We start from the raw sequence: 20933 nt of genomic DNA, 5'->3' as shown, positions 1-20933 counted from the left end.
GGATTTGTATTATGGAAATGACATGTGATGTTACTTCTTCAATAAAGCATACTTACTTGCCTGATCAATATCTTCAACTTCAAAATTTCCTAAACTGCACATGTACAGCTAATTGTAGGAAAAAATTGATGCCGGGAGTTGCCATGAATAAAGGACATTACATCATCCCAGCCAGGCCAATCAAGATGTTCAAAGATCGGGAAACCAAAGGAGGGGCAGAAAAAGATTGTGGCCACAGTGACAGAACAGTATTTACAAAATTGTGATTAAGTAGGTAGGGTTATTTCATTCCAGAAGGAACATGGCTGTGATTGACTGTGGCATTTATTTTGCTTGGAGTGTTTCTTGGGCTGCTGGAAGACAGATCAAGTTGAGCTTCTGAAAAAAATCTGATCACAACTTGATTAATAGACTATGTTTAAAATTTTGATCCACCATTTGAATTTAATTACATTGCTAATGCAATGTGACATGTGACATGAGGACATTTTATCCTCATGGCTTTTATTCATGATGGGGTTCAAGGACCAATGCATATGTATGGGTGGACTTACTGCACCATTCTGGAAATGGAAAAATAAGATAATGGTACCTGCTCCTCAGATTTTCTGTTTTAGTTGGTGAACACCCTAGGGCAAACTTACATCTGTGATACAGTATGGGAAAAGTAACAGATGTTTTTATTTATTTAATATTTGGCAGGTTCAAGTTTGCTTTAATCATTGTTTACAGCTTTTTAAGCATGCATATGTGAATAATAATAGAGACAATGCAAATGTTTTGTTGTACTGTAGTCACAGCTGTTCTATACAGATCACGGGCGTTTTCTGTCATCTGCTCAAGAACTTAAATTATTAAAAAGTTTAAAAACTGCAATGTAAAAGAGGTTTTCTCCCCTTTAGCCCTACTTGACTTGACTCTCTTCTCTTTATATATAGTTATATATAGAAAGCAATGCAGCTGTGCTAGAAATCAATCCACTCATGTATTAAATCAAAGTCCATTACAGACAGAATCTAACATTTCACAAAACATCTCACTGAAAATTCCAGGTGATGTTCTGTTTTATGGAAAATGTGGGTGTCGGGTGTTTAATGAATAAATACTTTGGTTACTAAAATCATCAAGATTTCATGTAATTAATGTTGCTTTAGCGGAGAGGGACCAATATAGTATAATCTACTTTTTTGGACAATGAGAAGTATTTTTTTTTTTAGTTTCCGCAAAAATTCTACCTTAATTACCATCAACCTAAACCTTTAGATTCTGCTTTTTAGTCACTGTAACATTCAAACAGACTTATCACCATTTTTTTCACATTAACTAAAAAGGGTTGCTGCCCTTTTGTCTTTACTGCTGTGGTAGTAAAAACTGAATGGGAAACATGCAGCTTCATGGCGTACTTACTTCATGTAACCCAGGTGGCTGTGGCTGTTTCTAATTTGCATGCCTCGGGCATGTGCAGAAGGGGCTTTCCTAAAAAGTGATGGTCTTATGCATGCTCAGTGCAATATTGAGTAAAGTAAGAAGAAGGAGGAACATTGAAGAAGATAACAGTACCCAGTATCCAGTCCACATGGGAAAAAAAAAGGTAGACGTGATGGTGCGGGACCAACTGGACTCAGAACCTAGAGGAATCAATGGATTTCCACCTATACATATAACTTTAGGGTTTTTTTTTTAATTCAATTTTCCACTTTATTAACTGGTGTCAAAAGCAGATCTACCGCTGATAGATCATAAAAGCTGCCATTGCTGGACTCCAAACTGCTGAATTGTAAATTATGCTGATTGCCTGGATATATATCCGATCTTTTGGTTTCAGAATGTGCCTTACTATTTAGTGAGTTACAATAACATAATAATAAGGTTGTAAGATAGCAATAGGGTTGTAAAGAGGTAAGTAGTATAGTTTGAAACAACTAGCATAGTTTCCCTTCTGGTACTGTCTGGTTGTCATTCAGTACTCCGTGAATACTCAGTTCCCTAGAATCTGCTGATTGCTAAATTGGTCTGTAAGTAATTTCTTGCAGATGCAGTATTGAATCCTAATACAACCATATATGAGGCTTTTATCTGGGAGCTGTGATTTTTTTGTATTAATATTTAGTAAGGCCATTTCTTTCCATTTCCTGTGCTTCCAAATCAAGCACTTCAAAGTGAACAGCAGACCCCAGCATAAATATATATAATATGTTTGTACACAAAGCCTAATTCATTTCTACTATGAGTGCACATCAGTTAAAATAAAAAATGTCTTTTTTGGAATGCATGTAGTAGCCTAGAAAAAAATCAGGCATGGATGGTTTGTCATCAAGTCTTTACAAGGCAAAACAGAGCACAAAGAGGAGAAACCTAGTTTATTTACAGTAAAATTCTTGTTAGGTATTTATTTGTTTTTTACACTGGTATCAATAGTATATTTTTGCTTCCCTCATATTTGACTCAAATCCATGTTGTGGTTTTCTGAATTGCCAGGAAACATTAACACTTTAAAAAAAAAAGTTAAGACACTTGCATATTTTTCGAGAAAAAGTAATAATATTCACTTTAGATTATGGGTTCCAAAACTTTTTCACAGTCACCTTTTTTGTGTGCCCTGTTGACCCGGAGTATACATACAAGGGGTGTACCTCCAATAATGCAACTGTAGGCCCAAAATGTGCTGAATTCCACTACAGCTATGTCCAAAAATGACTCTCAACCACTCCTATTCATTTGGGATTTTTGTTAAAAAGTCATAACAAACCAGGGTGAGATACCAATCCTGCAACAGCTATTAAGGACAAAACTTCAGGCATATGCAGACCTAGAGGATGATTAGTTGTCATTTATGTACACATTTTCACCCTTGTTTTGCCAAATCAGCAGAACTACTTAAACAGTCAATATGATTGTCTTTCATTATAACTACTTGACTCTTCCAAACTCAATTGACACTATGATGTCATTTTGAAAAAAATGTTGCTTTATACTCTTGTTTACTAGATGGCAGTGTGGACTCATGTAAATTGTATAACAAACTCCTGCAAACTGAGACAAACATCCTAATTTATATATAGGTCACAACACTAGATGGTGCTGTGTCCTCACGTGAAGTGTGTAACAAACTCTTGCCATTTAAGTTATTATTATAATTTTTTGCACTGTTTACCTAGTGACATTGCACAAACTACCAGTAGCCAACAATATTGCACAAAAGGTAATTTAAAGCAAGTGATTCATCATAACCAACTCCAAAGTACAAGTTAGTAAAAATGGGAAACAAAAGATAAACAGACTTAGCCCATGTGATTTTATTTTATTACTCTATATTAAATAAATGCTTTAAATACCAGTGATGGATGATATTTATGTCATAGTTTTAGCATTTTTCTGTATATTTTCAGGTAAAAATAGTACCTTGGATTTGTTTATATTCGAGTATATAAAGTATTTGTTTTTTCGTTTACTCCACTTTTCTGTTAATTTTTTTCATTTTGCTATTAACATCTTATACCATTGACCACCTATCTTTTTACTTTTTACAACCCAAAGTATGTTTTACTATCAGTATTAGCAGCCCAAATTTGTAAAGAGCCAAGCCATGGTCTTTTACACAAAATCACTTGTATTTTATGAATGCACCAAGTCTTTAGGAAACCCAATTTTTGCTCCTTTTCTAACCTTGGTTGCTGCATGTTTATTTCAGGCCAGTGGCCAAGTAACTTTAGAAGCCAGAGAGTCAATCATTTAGCATGTTCAGGTCTGCAGTCACAGGCAATGGTTTTTCTTCAGTACATGTTTCTGTTATACAAAACATAAAGACTTTTAAATCAACTGCCTTTCAAAATATCACACTTTCCAATTTTTATTGTGCGTGTTTTTGTATTTAATGCCATAGAAATAGATCCTTTCTGCATTAAAGCTTTAAAGGACATTGGTATTGGTGTGTGCAAGCTATTACCTTTATGTATATAATTAGTGCTTGCAAAATAAACAGGTGGTTCATTCAGTTGGAGCGCTGAACAACAAAGTGTTTTATATATGCTAATTTTATAATAATGCTTTCTCTCATAGGAACTACTTGCATGGTAGTTTAGCTATAATTTTCCTTTAATGTCAGCTGCCCAGCAAATTCTTTATAAAGTAAAAGGAACTGCATATAGTGAATAAGCCTGTTTAATTCAGTATGTTTTCTTTTCCGTCTTTGTTTGGAACAGCTTCTCTGGTTTGATAAAGCAGCCTATACCTTCATATAATTCATGCCACTGCTGATGGATTCATGTTCATGCATTATTTATGCAAATGTACAGCAAAGAAAGCCAGGGCCTGTAAATTCACATTCTTTTGTACTTAATCCTTCAGCCATCTGTTGCTTTGTACTCATTATTTATCACACAGATATGAAAAAATAATTCTCCGATAAATTCATGATTTCTTTCCAAAGACAGGCAATCAGAATTAAAAAAACTGGTAAAGTTTATTATTTTGTTAGAAGTGGTTATTAACATTGATGTATATGTTCAAAGGTTCCAATAGTACGTGGACATAGAAAAGGCGGGATGATACAAATCTTGCATCCTTCTTCATCCTACATCCTTGCCTAAAAAAAACAGTCACCACTGGTGCATTTTCTAAACACCACTGAGTATGTGGAACAGTGTTTCTCACCCTTTTTAACATTTTAGAACCCTTCAAATAACTTTTAGGTCTTCAGGGAACCCCTGCTATAATTACTATATCCACAACTCGCAGTACGTTAGTGTGGAGGTCAATGGAAAGACTGTTGGCCATTGGGATGATTCTCTCCTTACAGATTGGAGTAAGATCATTGGTGTCAGTTAAAATGACCTAAGGCACAAATTCCTCATTGTTCAAGCAAACTCTGGAGGAACACTGGGTGAGAAACACTGATGCAAAGAATCTTTGAATTCCGTGCTTCTTTCATTTGTGAAAAAAAGTGAAAATGCAATTTTTACATGAAAATGCTTTTAGAACGCCATAAATTATATTTTTTTAAAAGCAGAGGACTCGTAGAATAAAAGTATGGTAGTGACAATTTTATGTCACACAATATGAGCATACTGTACTTCTTCATTAAACTTATAGTTTAAGTAAAAATACAGTCAATTTATCAGAGTTTATAACACATTAAGACCTAACATTGTGACCTTAAATAGTGTTGGTCCAATTTGTTTCTTTTCAGTTTGCTGATAGTTCCCCCAAATTGACCCCAATGTTCGGGTTGGTTAGGCAGCCATATCTGAATCCCATTGAAGTCGATAACAGAGGCAAATTTGAAAAACATTGCAGATATAGTGTATGACCTAACCAATCCGGCAGGTGGACAATGACAGCCATGGTCATTGCCATGGTCTGCCAGACAATACGATTGAGCAATACTACAAATTTATTCTAGCTGGCTGAGCCATACTATACTTGTCTGATTTGTCAAACAGGCAACTGGTGAGAAATAAATATGTGCCCTCTGCTTTTCAAGCTTGCCTCTCATCGTTTGTGAAGGTTTTTACCTTTTACCTGTCTAAGTACAACTTTTTAGATATGGGGAAGAAAAAAAATGATATATATATATATATATATATATATATATATATAATATTGAGTTTTCAATTGCATTTAGTGTTGTATCTTCTTGACCACCCAGGTTCTCCATAACACCAGGCCAAATATATTTCTGGATAAAACACTGTTCAATATTCTAGTTTGATTGATGATGCCATGTTATGATACCATATGCATTAAGGTTTAACGAAAAGTCTTTTCCTTAATATGAGCAGCAATTCTTTCTGGAATTTTTTACAGTGTTCAACCAGGAAGCACAAAGCCACATTCAGACAGTGGCATAGCTCATTAAAACATGTGTTTCCATTGGCCTCTATTAATAGGGAACAAGTGGAGAACAAGCTTTAGTTTTTTTAAATATACAACAGGGCAAGAATCCCCAAATGCCATTACGGTCTTACACACAGAATTTGATAAAAGTTTTTTTATCAAAACAAAAACCAAACTTCTGCTGTAAATTTGATACTGATACCCTGTCAGTTTTGTACACAGGTAAAAGTGTTGTAGCTGTTCTGCCATAAATCATTTATTTAAGATACTTGTAGCCTGTTTTCTTTGTAGAGGAAAGGTGAGTTTCTTTTTTCAGATCTTCTAGAAGTTCCCAGGTAGAATTTGCAACAGATAACTGGTGAAATATGGTTCTTTTTATTATCTAAAAAGCTGGTTCTTTAGATGTTGATAGCTTTATTTTTGCATCTTTTGTTAGACTATATCCTTATCTTATGAAATTCTTTATGACCATTTTTATTACCATTTTTAAAGATTCTGCCCTGTTACTTTAAATAGATCCCTTCATCAATGCTTGTATTAGAAGACAAGGTATCTCTGTATTTATTCTTTTATTCATGTGTGTTGTTGTTTAATCATTTATCTTACTTGTTGTGAACACAATGCCATCTCAGTACTTCTTCAATGTATTTCCTTTCTTTTTTTCCAGGCAAAGAAAGGAAACTAAGCATTCTTATGGGATGTGACAGTTGTAGAGTATGCAGCTCTAACAGATGATGAATGCTCTGTGACTGTCATTGGAAACAGCATTAGCAGCAAAGGCTACGGAATAGCACTCCAGCATGGCAGCCCATACAGAGATATTTTCTCCCAGAGGTAATGCCAGCCTGCTTCCATTTGTTCTCTAGTTAACCTCTTTAGTACTGTAATAAAGTAGCTGATGCTTCATTGTGACAGCAGTACACATACTCTCAACATGTCAAAGTGTGAAAGGTGACATCAGGACTTTGTAAGGCCAACATCGCAATACCTTCAGAGTAAGCTTCAACACTATTTATTTTATTAAAATACCCAACAGAGCAGTGTATAGTGGCATCAAGGTGGAATTATAACTAAAAAGCTACATTTGTTTTAGATGTGCAAATGTGTTTTCTATTCTATCTCTTGTAGATTATGACAGATGTCTAATTGGCTAATTATATTAACCTAAATCAATGTTTATTTTTAGCTAGTCTTGCACTGTATACAAATTTATTGCAGGCATTGATCAGTAATAAAAAAGACATGAACTATGAAATCTGTGCCCAAAAAATCCAGTGAACGAGCAAAAAAGTTGTTTCCAGTTTTCAAGAGGAATGCAAGGCAAAAGGTCAACTTTTCCATGTATGACACAATCAACCTTTCCTCAATGTTCAATAAAAAACTGCAAATCTTCATGTTTTGAGATTAGGTACTGTAAAAAAAGACATTACATGCTTATGTTAAAATATACACTCCCTGGCCAAAAAAAAGACACGCAACAATATTTAATTGGATCGCCTTTAGCTTTGATTACAGCACACATTTGCCATAGCATTGTTTTAATAAGCCTATGCAATGTCAGAATATTTATTTTTTTTAGCCAGGATTGCATTAAATTTTCACCAAAATTTTCTATTGATGATGGGAGAGTGCTGTGTAAAGTCTTCTCCAGCAAATCCCAAAAATTCTCAAAAGGGCTATGGCCTGAAGTCAGTGGTGGCCAATCCATGTGTAAATTTAAAGTCTTATGCTCGCTGAGCCACTCATTTAAAAGGTGAGCCCAAAAAAACCTGCCGTTGTCAGCCTGGAATATGCCCATTCCATCAGGGAGGAAATCTATTCATAGATAACTATTGATGGATAAACCTTGTGTGGTGGCCAATCCTTGAGTCTCTTGTAATATACCTGTGCCATCAAGGAATAAAAAAATCTATTGATGGAAAATCCTGGTCGTTTAGGTAGTCAGCTGACCTCATTTTGTTGAACACATAATGTTGCTTAACCTCGACCTGACCAATGGAAGCAACCCGAGATCATACTTTGTCCTCACAACCTCATGGACTTTTTGTGACCAGGCAGTGTATAACCTTGGTGATACAGGTAGCAGCTGAGAAATTGAAAAAAGAAAAAGTATACTGAAAAATAGAACTGTAACACTTTGGTACTATTAATTAAAATGGCCACAGGTTTTTTCCACAATGCTGTGAAAAAAAAAAGAAACGAAATCAAGTTTTTAACTTTAATTTGGAATAAATGTTTGGAGTTGCTGTTACTTTTTTTTACTACTAAAAATACTACTACCTTATTTTATATTTTGTCATATTACAGCAGGTTCATTGAATTCATTTTTGGAATTCATTATTAGGGGATTATCTCGGTGTTGTAGGTGAGGAAAGAGATTGGGAATCTGGCCTTTTTTTTTCTTTTTTTCTGGAGTTTAAAATGGAGCAATAAATAATTTTACTATCTATCTATAGACTATTGCAGCACACCATGTTGTTTTTGATTTCTTTAATGCATTGTAAAACTGCACTTTATATAATTGTCTAATTAAAACGAATTAAAAACTGAAATTGGCAAACGGTAAAAAATCTTTTTAGGAACCTTTGCTAAAGATTTCCCATGACCCATAAATATAGCAAGTGAAATGCTTGCTGAAAGTAGTGGAACAACTTTAATCTTGTCGAGTGCTAATTAAAGTTGCCAAATGACCTCTGAGAAGAATCAATGTATGGCAGCTTCCAAATTGGCTTTGTTTTGTTTTGCTTAAGAGCTGCTAAACTTTTTTTAAGGTGATAGCATTTAGGAGCTCTGTACACAAATGAGATTCACATTAGCTGTACAAGTAATACACTTTACTAAACTGTAAATCAGGGTAGATCCAAGACATTTTTCTCTCTTGCATTTCACAAGTCAATAAAATACTAAAACTTGCTGTATGTTTTGACTTATATAGGTATAAAATGCAATAATTATGGCAATAGTGCAAGAAATAAAAAAAATAGCCATGGTTATTTTATGGTCAAATCAAGAACTTGACAATGATTATTTTCTCAACTATAATTGTATTACTTTTTATTAACTTCTGCCTTCTTTGTCTTTCTGTTATTACCTTTTTCTGTATATACTTCTTGACATTGACTTAGGAAAAACAGATGACATGCTTATTAAAATTGGCATTGAAATGTCAAATATTTTTCTGGTATAGTAATGGCAAGTAGTATCTAGCGCTGAAGTTGTTCAACCTTAAAAGAAGGTCAAATATGAATATTTTTCACATGCTAGTCCAGACACAAGGTCAGATCCACTATATATATGAAATGTGGCAGGCAACAAACATTTAATTACATGTTGTACAGGTTTGCTTTAAAGGGGAAGGCGTCATTTTCATTTGAGTTGATGCCGAATGGTTGGAATATTTTTTAGATTTCTCGGAATGAAACAGTGAGAACTCTGCAATTGAGATCACATTTCCATCTTTATTATAGAGAGAAGTTTTGTTCTTTGCATTTAATTTGTTCATTTAAATCTAAAAATAGAAGAAAAATCTACCCCCCACCCCCACCAGGAGTTTAAAACAAAAAAAGCATCTTTGACTGTAGTACTAGGCTCCTCTTTGACACTTCTCCCACCAATGGGAAAAATCCATAGAAGAACAGTACTATGCACAATGTATACCTGGCTTAAATATATCTAAAAATGTAAGTATTATAAAACATAGAAACTCCATGGTGGCCGGTGTAAAAGAGAAAACTTTAGTTGTGGAAAGGTTTTTGGTACTGGAGTCCTGGGAGCTGAAAGTCGTGATTAAACCAACCAACGTCAATATATATGAAAACACTTTTAGGTTTAGGTTGACTAACACATTATGAATATATTTTTTTAAAATGAAATCGCGGTGATAACTGAAATATTTCCTGTTAACTATTTGGACAGATTAAGTTACAATTACCTGTTTAAGGACTTTTATTTTAGCTTAATTTCATCTTTCTGCTGTATGTATTATTGAACTGTAGAAGTTCGGCACATGTCACAAAGCTTTATTGAGTGTGTTAAAGCAAAAAAATGCTAAAATTTTACATATTTTTTTGAACATTTAAATTAATGTAAATTCACAAAGGCTGTTAACTCATGAGTAATGCAAAATAATGACATATATTAGTGAAATACCTCAATGGTCATTCACCAAGCACATTGGTTGTTTGTTATTTTTCCTCTAGCATGGAGCTGCCCTTAGGATAACAAACAGCTATTTGTGGGGTTATAAAAATGTTTGGGAAGAAGAGAGAAGATGGGAAAAACATTTATTTAAACGTTTATTACATTTATTTTTATATTGGACTCATATTGTATGACAAAGCCACAGAAAAAAAATGTAAAAATTGGTCAGTAAGTAGTATTGAACCACCCAAACTTCTTGAATGAAGGTTATTATTAAAACATATTCACACATAATGTTTATATACTTTTTTACTTTTTTTGCAGAATTAAACCAAAGCACTTTACATGTAATTATAATACCAGATGTTATCATTTAGATTTTCTCATAACACTAATGAATCAAATACCTCATAAATCCTTCGGAATGAATTCCTAAATATACCATTACAGAGTTACCTAATCAGTCTTTAAAATACCACATGAGGAATGAACCTCTGTGACTTGACATAAAAAATGCATCATTTGGCTGCCGGTAAGATACCTCTACTGCAGAAATAATTAACATCTAATAATGCATTCTTTGCGAGTTCCTTGAGGTTATCAGTCATGACTCACCCTTTGTGCCAAAGCCCACGTCAGCAACATTTATAGAAAACATTTCTTTTTCTCTCTTGTTTTTCAGAATTCTAGAGTTTCAAGAAACTGGTTACTTAGATGTTCTGAAACAAAAATGGTGGCCAAGGATGGGACGCTGTGACTTAAAAAGTCATAGCAACGCACAAACCGATGGCAAGGCACTAAAGCTGCACAGTTTTGCTGGAGTATTCTGCATCCTGGCAATTGGATTACTGCTTGCTTGCCTGGTGGCTGCCCTCGAACTTTGGTGGAACAGCAACCGCTGTCGTCAGGAGTCACCAAAAGAGGTCCATAACTACTATTCTTATTATATAAAAGGTATTTTAGGGACATGCATCATTGGAAGCAATAACCCAATGAGTAGATTTAGTTATGCATTGACAACCTACAGCACCAATATGATGGGTCTATTGACCATTGTTGAAGAATAAGCTCTCATATTATGCACCAATAATGCATTTCCCTACACAGCTACAGTGCTGTGACAGTGACACATGCAAAGGTGTATTTGTTTGATACTTAGCATAAGCAGATTCATATTTCACTTTGAAATGTTAAAGGATTTAATGTGTTCTGAAGCAGCATGCACTTAAAAAATCTGCCGGGTGCAAAATGATTTATAGGCATAGTAATAGTGATCCACATGGGTAGTTTAAGTCACTGGTGTATCTTTGCCATCTTATTCTGAGTACCCTCATTCAGAGATAGTAATGTGCACATTATTATACAGTTGAAAAAAAAAATCTAAAGTTATTTGATATAAAAACAGTCATTATGGAGGTTTTTGTTTTGCTTAAAATACAAGATAATTGGGGCTCTAAAGAATTTCAGTTCACACTGCAAAAAAAAACAGAGCAAGGCGAAAAACGAATAAAACGGGAGAAAGAAAACCCATTGCGATCACAGCAATGCTGAATGTTGTCATGCATAAAGCAAACATCCATTTCCATCAATTAAACTTCTTAACAAGCTAACCTTTCAGAGATTTTCTTTTGTTCACCAGATGTTTCTAAACAAAACATTAACATTCAAATGAAGACAATGTTTAAGAAGTTTGTTCATGTAAAATATTTGTTTTTTTCCCCCTCTATTTATTTAAATAAGCAATTCCATTGGCATTGTGATCAAAATCAAAACTGCCTTCAATTTCATAAACTTATTGTTGCAGCTTTTATGGGATCTAGAATTATATGACAAATGTTTTTGTCCCATCCTATTAGACTCTGTTGTTTATATGGTAGTAAAATATGAATGGGTGTGCTAGTGAATATTCTCATCAGTCCCAGAATGTGAAAATTTACAGTTCTCTTTCCCAAGACCCACATGCTTGGAGGAATCTGTTCAAATCCAATTAAACTGTCAATTTAACATGAACGCCCAGAGTAAATGTACCCATGCAAAAAATCATTTATGTCAGACAATCTGGATTATTTTGTTGCAGTCGCTGACAATCTAACCATGTATGGAGGAAATATTATCACAGTAGATCAGCAGCAGCTGCATGGATCTTGATTGAAGGATGATGAGTGATTTCTTGTTCTTTTTTTGTCCATTAGGCAGAGCTAACTTGTTGTTTAATGTGTAAAATGAGCTTATCATTTAATGTACTTTGTTCATTGAAGACTTAAATTCAGTTTAAAAAGAATGTCTGAAGTCTAAAATGTTTTAGGCTACATACACATGCTAGAAAATCTAGCGCGTGACAGTTGTCCCCCAACATCGTATAGCGATCCCAGTGGAAATTTCCAAGGCTGCTTGCTGATCAATCAACAAATAATCTTATAAAAGGAAAAATACTGCTAGAATACTAACTAGAATACATGATTGTTCCTCATACTGGCCTTAAATCCCAAACCGATAACTCAATAATATAATATTATAATTATTGTAATTTTTATTTTTTATTGTAAAATATTTATAATTTTTTTTATAACAATCTATTGTCAGAAATGTAGAGTTTTCTGATTAAGCCTAAATGCACTGTGAATGCTACTTGGTATTTCTTGCCAACCAAGTTAAAGCTAAAAGAGGAGGTCATTCTGGGTCTGAAGAAAGAATGGGTTTTCTAGTTTGTTACCAAGCAGTAAACTTACTTTTAATATGTTTACCTACTTACATCAATAAACATATTTTTTAAGCACAATAACATAAAAATAAACTCTCTAAATGTGCATATCAATTACATTAGCAAGTATCCTAAAATTCCCTACAAAAAATATATCATAAATAAGATTTAATTTTTTTATCCTATTTTTAAACGCGTTTTGCAAAAAAAGCTTCCTCAGGGAACATTGGAGGTCTCATATTTCATAAATCCATCTTTTTTGTGAAACGCGTTGGAAAAATACTATCAACTTCCAAAATAATTCAACAATATTCATGATTTTCTTTTCGTATGGACTTTTAGGATACTTTCTAATATACTTGATATGCAATTAGTGAGTTTCTAATATGTTAATACAAGAAGGTGGCTGACTGTTACAGCATTTTTTTGAACATATAACTGGAAGATAATCCCTTGTTCTCTAATTTATTTATTTATTTTTTACTTCTTGCCAGCTAAAAAGCCTTTAAAGCTTTTATTTTTTGTGCTTTCATCTGACACTTCCGCTATGAGAAAAATGTAACTTAGGGTCAATATTAAAAAAAAAAAATTAATTGAACAAGAGTTTGTTTTTATCTAAAGTGTATCTAAAGTTTTAATTGATACACCCACACACAACCTATGTAGCTAATTTTACCTAAGCTGGTAAAGATTTAAGCAGAATTTTGTTTTGACAGAATTATTCAATATACTTAAAAACAAAATTTTGCATTATTTTGTTATTGGTCTTTTTAGTTGCCCTAAGAATCCTTTCTAACATTTTTGAAAATTTATTTTAATAAAAAATATTTTGGCGTGTTTAAAAAATGCTTTGCTTACCATCCTTAGGTTCCTTCCGTCAATCCCAAGGCACAGAACCAGACTGTCTCCATTTTTCAGACATTTGCAAGTTGTAAAAAAATGTCTAGCAGAAGGGTTCCATTTTTATACCATTTATAATAAACCACTTGCAAAATCGTAGCTGACGAGTTCCATCAAACTACTTTCCATCAAAAAGACCATTAACAGACCCATTCAGCCCAATGTTAACCATTTTTTGCAAGCGGTTTGAAGAGCTGAAAACCAAAAGCAGAAACTGCAAGTTTAAATAAGCTCCAGGTGTTTTGTCAGAGTTTTATTGCTTTTTTTGTAGAAATATATCAAACACAGTGCCATGATGCTGTAAGAGTCAAGATACAAACAAGTCAGAATAAAAAAAAAATATATACACACATAACAGGTAGTAGAGAACCCAAAAACACAGTAATATTAACAACTTAAGGCACCCCAAAAAAAGTTTTTTTTTAGAAACTTTTTAAACCATCAAGTAAATGCATACATTCAGAAAAAACAATGTTTTACTGTTGTGGAGGTAAAGACTGAATGGGAAACTCACAGCCTTCTGGGATACATATGTTAAGTATCCCAGGAGTGTGTGTGCTTTTCAGGCATGCACTAAAGGGGTTTCCTGGAATGTAAAAGAAAGTGCCATCTCTCATATGCGCAGTGAGGCACATCCCCTTTTCTCATGCCCGCACAATGTGAGATCAGGAGACGTACGAAAAGGGAAGAAAATGCCTGCAGCCTCTGTCCAATCTGCACCGAAAAAATAAGGAATACAGTACGGAGCAGGACCTAGTAGGCTCGGTTTGCAGAGAGATTGATGACACTTTTAAAATAAGGTGTTTTTTTTTTTTTTTTTACTGAAAGTCCCGCTTAGGGGTTTTCATAGATCAGATGACAGGAGCACACTATCATCTGTGACAGTTCTCACCAAAGTCATGCCATAAATGTAGAATACATGTACATTTACTAGTACGAAAAAGTTAAATGAAAAGACTGCAGAATAAAACGACCTAACTTTTTTACCTACTTTACACTCCTTCACCCCCTTCACTTTTCCATGCACAGTCTATTACTCATATTTTGTTAAAAATTCAAAGCAATCAGCAGAAATCAAAAATGTGATATCCAGCTAGTTTATTTGGAGAGTCTTGGGGCAGGGAGGAAGGAAATTGTAAGGAGTCAGACCTGGGGGCAGTGATAGGGCAGTTCTCTTGCATTTGTCATTGGCCTGGTAGTTGTAAATTTCATTTCTGTTACACTACCATCACTACAGCTACAACCTTTTTTTTCTTCAGTGAAACAGGCAGGATCGGAGTTAAAGATAAATATCTGCCAGTGTAGCTCTATCAAGACTTCTTTGTTCAGGCAAAATCCTGTCGCCTTCCACTTCTCTAAATAGGGGAAGTTATGTGACTGGAAAAGACCATGTGACAGGTAGGTAGCAATCCTACCACCAAGGCTGAGGAACCTCAGGTGGTGTTTTCATTTTTTTCTGTTAGGTGGAGCACTTTTGTGGAAGGTCTTAAACCTCATACACATGTGCAATAATAGTCCTTGGAAAGAATCTTCCACGATCCTTTCCAACGACTAGCACTGCACGATGCATGAACGAGTGCTGTACAGCACCGTTCTGCTCTATGCAGAGGGGAGGGGGAGAGCGACAGAGCGGCATCCCACTGCGCGCTCTCCTCCTTCACTAGCATTAGGATCGTTAGTCGTCCATGGTCAGTGGATCCGCCAGAACGGTCGTTTGGATGATGGAAGACTGGCGATTTACACTTGCCAGATTTTCGCCCGATATCAGCCCTGAGCCGATTATCGGGTGAAAACTGTTGGACGTGTGTATGTAGCTTTAGTCGTTTCAAGCAAAGACATAGTTTGCAAGGAGTCATATGGTTCAGATCTGGAACTAAAAACAATATGGGATTCCTGGTTAGAGAGGAGTGGGAAACGAGGCAGAACTAGTCCTAGTTCTGCAGGGACCTGTGACGCTATGAGCCTGATCACCCATGTTCTGCCATGGTAGTCTACCTTCTCCCCCAATGGAGAGCTTTATCAATCAGCCCCTATAAACGTGTAAAGAACTTAGTGAAAGTGTATTTTAATAATGGTACCCAGGGTACATATGTTTACACTAGCCACTCGGATAGTTGTAATAGCCAATATGGGTACTTTAGCTGTGTACCTACTAACTATTGTATATATACCCTAGTTACTATTTTCAAAACTTACTTTAAGGGCTGCATAGTAAATAAGCAAAAATGCAATTCTAACAAATAATGTTACAAAGTGAAATCAGTGACCAGATTGATTGCTGATTGGAAAATCAATCAGGTCACCTTGCCAAGCTCAAAATTGGCAGTGGAACTGCTCCTATACCCAAGGCCTAAACTTCTATAAAGGCAAATTTCTGCTTTAGTACAGTGCTGGACATTGTGTCAGGGTAGGAGTTTGCTTATTAAGTAAACCTATTGTTTACTTTTATTTAATCCTGACAACACCATTGTTATTTGACAGTTTTATGAGTGTCTGTTATCAGCACAGAGCTCAGACAGGAGATTAGAAAGTATCCTTGGGGGTTTCCAGGTATTCATCTGTGCAGGAAAGATTAAAATACAACAGATATTCCAGGCAAGGCTTAACTATTGTAAAGCTACATACACACTTCCAATTATTATCGTTGGAAAACGAACGACGAACGTTCATGCACGATATATATGAACGATCGTATAGCACCGATCCTGCACATAGAGTTAACGACACGATCGTTCGTAGATATTGTACACACGATAGATACGATTGTTTGAGCGATAGAGGAACTATGTGCACGACAGGAAAGTGAACGGACGTTCGTTCATCACGCATGCTCTGAACATGGACGATCAACGAACGACCGTACACACGAACGATGTTCAACGATCGTCGTCCAATCCGATCCGTCGGTCCGGTCGTTCGTTTCCAGCGACTTTCCTCGTTCGTCGGCGTCGTTGGTTACTTTTTTACGAACGATTTTTCGCCCAATCGATCGTTCGTCGTTCGATTGGAACGATAAAAATTGGAAGTGTGTACGCACCTTTACAGTTCAGAAGAGGGAAATGTAGATCTTTAAAAAAATTAATCTGTAATGGGTTCTCTTTACAATACATTAGTGGCATTGAAGGAATCTGGTTACATGTGCCTTGGAGGACAATACTTAAAAGTGACCTCTGGATAGATATGAAGGACACAAATTAAAGTAAAACTAAAGGTTATTGTTGGCTGTGACCTCCTTAGGTAGATACCTGAGAAAGCAGTATCTACAGAGGGGTCTGTATGAGGGTATTTAATGATCATTAGCTCACAGTGCCTTGAAGGACAAAACCTCAAACTGAACTCTTTGCAGATATTAATGACACAGATTAAAGTAAAACTAAAGATTATTGTTGTCTGTAACCCCCTAATTAGATCCCAAGGAATATATAATCGACAGAGGGGTCTATATGGGGTTTTTTAATGATCAATAACTTACAGTGCTTTTAAAGTAAAACTAAAGGTCAATATTTTTGTGACCCTCCCTTAGGTAAAATAATTTTAACAGTCTTCATTATAAATGTTACTTGGAAAAAAATAAGGGTAAATCAAATATTTTGAACACAAAAAATGACATCTTTTAATGGGATACTTTATATTGGATAGATATCTTACTTTCTGGTGATTTTTTAGGACATGGAGTGAAACGGAAACTCCATAATCAGACACAGAAGGGAAAAAAAACTTTAGAGCACTGTTAACCCATGTTTATGGCAGCCTGGGCTTAATATGCTTGGGATGCAATACTTTACTTTAAAAGACTGAGGGGAGATGTATTCCAGGTTGTAAATCTAGATAGACAGTAAGTATTGCAACAAAGTGTATTTTTAATTAGATCTTCTAATAGGTTATTATTTTTTAATTGCCTAGAGTTCTCCTTTAAGCACATGTCTTTCTCAAAGACTGATTAACATCCTTTAGTTGTGTTCCAACTGGGAAAAGGCATTTTTGTTCAAATATAAATGATACTGATATTCAACAAAGTGCTGATAACAGCTGTAGATTCAATCAGCATACTAAATAATTATATAAAAAAAATAATAAAAATCCCTAGCTAACACAAGTGATGTGAAGATATCACAGACCAGTTAATTGAACTTTTAAAGACTAAACTATATTTGCATACAACAGATTACAACTGTTGGCTTTGATGTAGTGTTAATAGTTTTTCTGACCCTACTTTGTATTTTATTGGTGCTGTCAGAATTGGCAAGAACCTCACCCAGTTGCACCATTAGTTGAACAATAACATTCTATTGTAGCATCTGGATCCCAGCTTTCCATCCAACTGGCTCATGTGTATCAGCCGTTACAAGTCATAGCCATCTTTAATGATTACTGACAATGTATTTTCCTCACCACTGTAAGGCAGCATTAAACAAAAGAGGTTTTCCATTTACTTTGTTGAACACAATCAGCTGCTAAAAAACCTTGAAGGACTTGCCACACCATAAATTTGAACAACTGAATTCTGTAGATGACAATGCAAGGTGCCATAAAACAGAAATTTTATTTGAACAAAATGCTGGTATTTTATGTGTTTTTAACAACACAAATGTTTTATGTGAGTGTCACGGCCAGTGTGAGTAATGCAGTAATTCTCAGGGATGAGTCCAGTTTGAGCCAGCATTGCTTCTGCAAAAAGGATAGGGTCAAGCCAATTGAATGGAGACAAGCCATCTTTTAATATCTTTTATGTGTCGTGTTCATGTAATGTACAGTGATGTGTAATATGTTGGCACTTTTCAAATACAGCTTAAAAATCATAAAATTACTCCTTTATGGTATTATTATTAATATTATGTAAGCCAAGGGTCCCAATTCCTGCAAGAATGCACTTCTATACAGTACTGTAGCCTCATCTCATTGGGTCTGATTTTTTAAAACTCTCCAAGACTGTAGAATATAGACTATCATGGCAGAATCTAGGTTATCCAGCACACCTTAAATAGATCTGGTCCAGGATTGAAAACAATTACTAGCTGATGGCAAAATAATTTTAAGAAATCCATTGCTGGGCCACCCAGGTTCACCAATGATAGCCTATCTTGTTTAGTTTTGGGGAGCTTTAATAAATCTTTACCATTAGATTGGGATCATCAGCTTTCCTTACATCCTGTGATAAGGTCTAGTGGCATTACTCTTGCCCATAGAAAGTAAATGTAACCCAAGGTATAAACGGATAAGTATTTTTTATACAACTTTGTGCAACCAGGCAGGACTTTATTACATAAGGGAACAGGCGATGTCCCATTAGCAAAAAATACATTCTTACCTGGCTGATTGCTGATTTCATTTGTCGATATCGCTAAGCTGCAGGTTGCTTGGCACATCCCAGCTCCCCCTGTGATTGCTGGGTCTGAAATAATTCCTGCTCGCCTGCTTGGGAGTTACGGCATCCCAGGCCAATCAAGTTGACATAATAAAGAAGATGGTGAGATCCATGATAGAATGGGGACAGACAAGTATAAATAGGGTAAAACATGTAAAAAGTACAAATAAGAAGAAGAAGAAAGGCAAACAAGTAAGCTTCCATACTGTCCCATCATGTACATGGGGTACATCAAGCAACATTTTTTTTCATTCACCTTTTATTTTTAATAGTAATTTTATCTTGCATTCCCATGCAACGTTTGTTTTAAACATCGCTAAAATTGTAGCTGAAAAGCTGACAATGAAGGACAAATTATTATACAAGCCACCTAAGAAATGAGTATTTATATATATATTTATTTATCATAGCGCGGACAATATCACGTTAAAGAAACCTGAGCGTTTGTACAAATAATCCCCCATAGAATACAACTGTAATGCTTTTTTGAATTAGTTGAGATTTTTTTTTCCAAAAAAAATCGTACTCTGAGCTGTGATAGTAAAAATTGCATTCCTAACATCTCTTTATAGCACCCTTTGCAGTTGTCACATGAAAAATAGAGTTCCTGAAATAGGGATAAGTATTAAAGAAGGTTCCTATATCCTGTACAATAAACTATTCTTTGGCTCATGCTTTGGGCAAACTTTTGAAAAATGTAGCTATTCAAATTTAAAGGAGCAATGAGATACAGAATAAGGAGATCCTCACACAAACAGCAATACATTTTAGTAGAGTACAGAAAAAATTAGCAATTTTGGTAATTGGTGGCAATTGCTGCCTTTCTTTTTATTCAGATACCACTGGCACCGGCAGTGAGGGATATATACAAATATAAAACCTGAAAGAATTGTTAACTCATCTCCTGTTTATGCAAATGGAAAAAAAAATGAGTTTAGGCTTTAGGACTGCTACCGAAAAACTTTCTCACATTACCAGAAAATTAAATCTGGCTGCAGATGGGCATGTAAAGACTTTTTAATAACATTATATTTCAAACTGACAAATATAGCAATTATATATGTTATAATTGAGTCTACACTTCAGAAGTTACATTCCAAATAATGCACTAAAATAAGGAAAGCTCTTGAATCCCCGTTGTGCAGCCAAGACCTTTAGCATAATGTAGTAAACATATTTTTCATACATCTCCATATACTAGTAGGGAATTCATATTTTTCTCTTTTAAATATGCTTGAAAATTGTGTTCTCGACATCCAGTTTCTCTTTACTTCCTTTATTAGAGGGCTGATGGGAAGTCATGAATTAAATTACCCAGGCAATGTGCATTTAAACTTACATCCAGGTAAACTGAGCAAATAATGAGTATTCACAGACACGCTGCAAAGTTGATGATGTGTACTTTATTTGTAGGCAATAGATGGAAAACATTTTGAGTTTTATTTCAGTGGGAATATTTTATTCTGCTTTAGACTGTTGCATTGTCTGCATAAAAATGGTGAAAGATTAGCATATTTGCGTTCTGTATGCCTTTAACATTTCCACTACTTTAATGTGTTCAACAGTAATGATGTTGAATGATACATTAATACACATAGGTATTAAGCATGCGGCTTACCAGGACCAGTTCAGTCAATCTTGCATCAAGTATATTATTGTGAAACTCCAGTTTTGAGGCAGCAAAAATCTGTCAAATAAATTTTAAACATTGCAAATCCTTACTAGTTCCTGTGAATTACTGGAAATCCTAACATGTCCATTATCAAACATTTAAATGTGAAGGGTTGTATTCATGACCACCATCTTAGCCGAATCTGTTATCACATTAAATGTAAAAAATCCTTAAAAAATAGGGATGAAGTTAGAGTTTGTTCAAAATTAAGCTTGCAGTTAAAGCGGATCAGCAAAATTTTTACTTTACAACCCTTTTATGTAAAGTAAAAATTATATTCTTTTTTTTTTCACTGCAACCAAAAAGGGTGAGGCCCTTCT

At 34.9% G+C, this 20933-nt stretch overlaps 1 protein-coding gene across 1 annotated transcript in view; it reads left to right on the top strand.

The window, feature by feature from the left end:
* GRID1 (glutamate ionotropic receptor delta type subunit 1) overlaps positions 1-20933 on the top strand; it is a 577805-nt gene that overhangs the window by 544930 nt on the left and 11942 nt on the right. Inside the window, 2 exon segments of the mRNA XM_072424179.1 lie at positions 6503-6669; positions 10658-10898. Coding sequence (XP_072280280.1) covers positions 6503-6669; positions 10658-10898 — 408 coding nt within the window.

The sequence above is a fragment of the Pyxicephalus adspersus genome, chromosome 10, assembly GCF_032062135.1.
Source record: "Pyxicephalus adspersus chromosome 10, UCB_Pads_2.0, whole genome shotgun sequence".
Classification (NCBI taxonomy): Eukaryota; Metazoa; Chordata; class Amphibia; order Anura; family Pyxicephalidae; genus Pyxicephalus; species Pyxicephalus adspersus.
The sequence above is the reverse complement of the archived record's forward strand: the minus strand, read 5'-3'. Positions and strand labels throughout refer to the sequence as shown.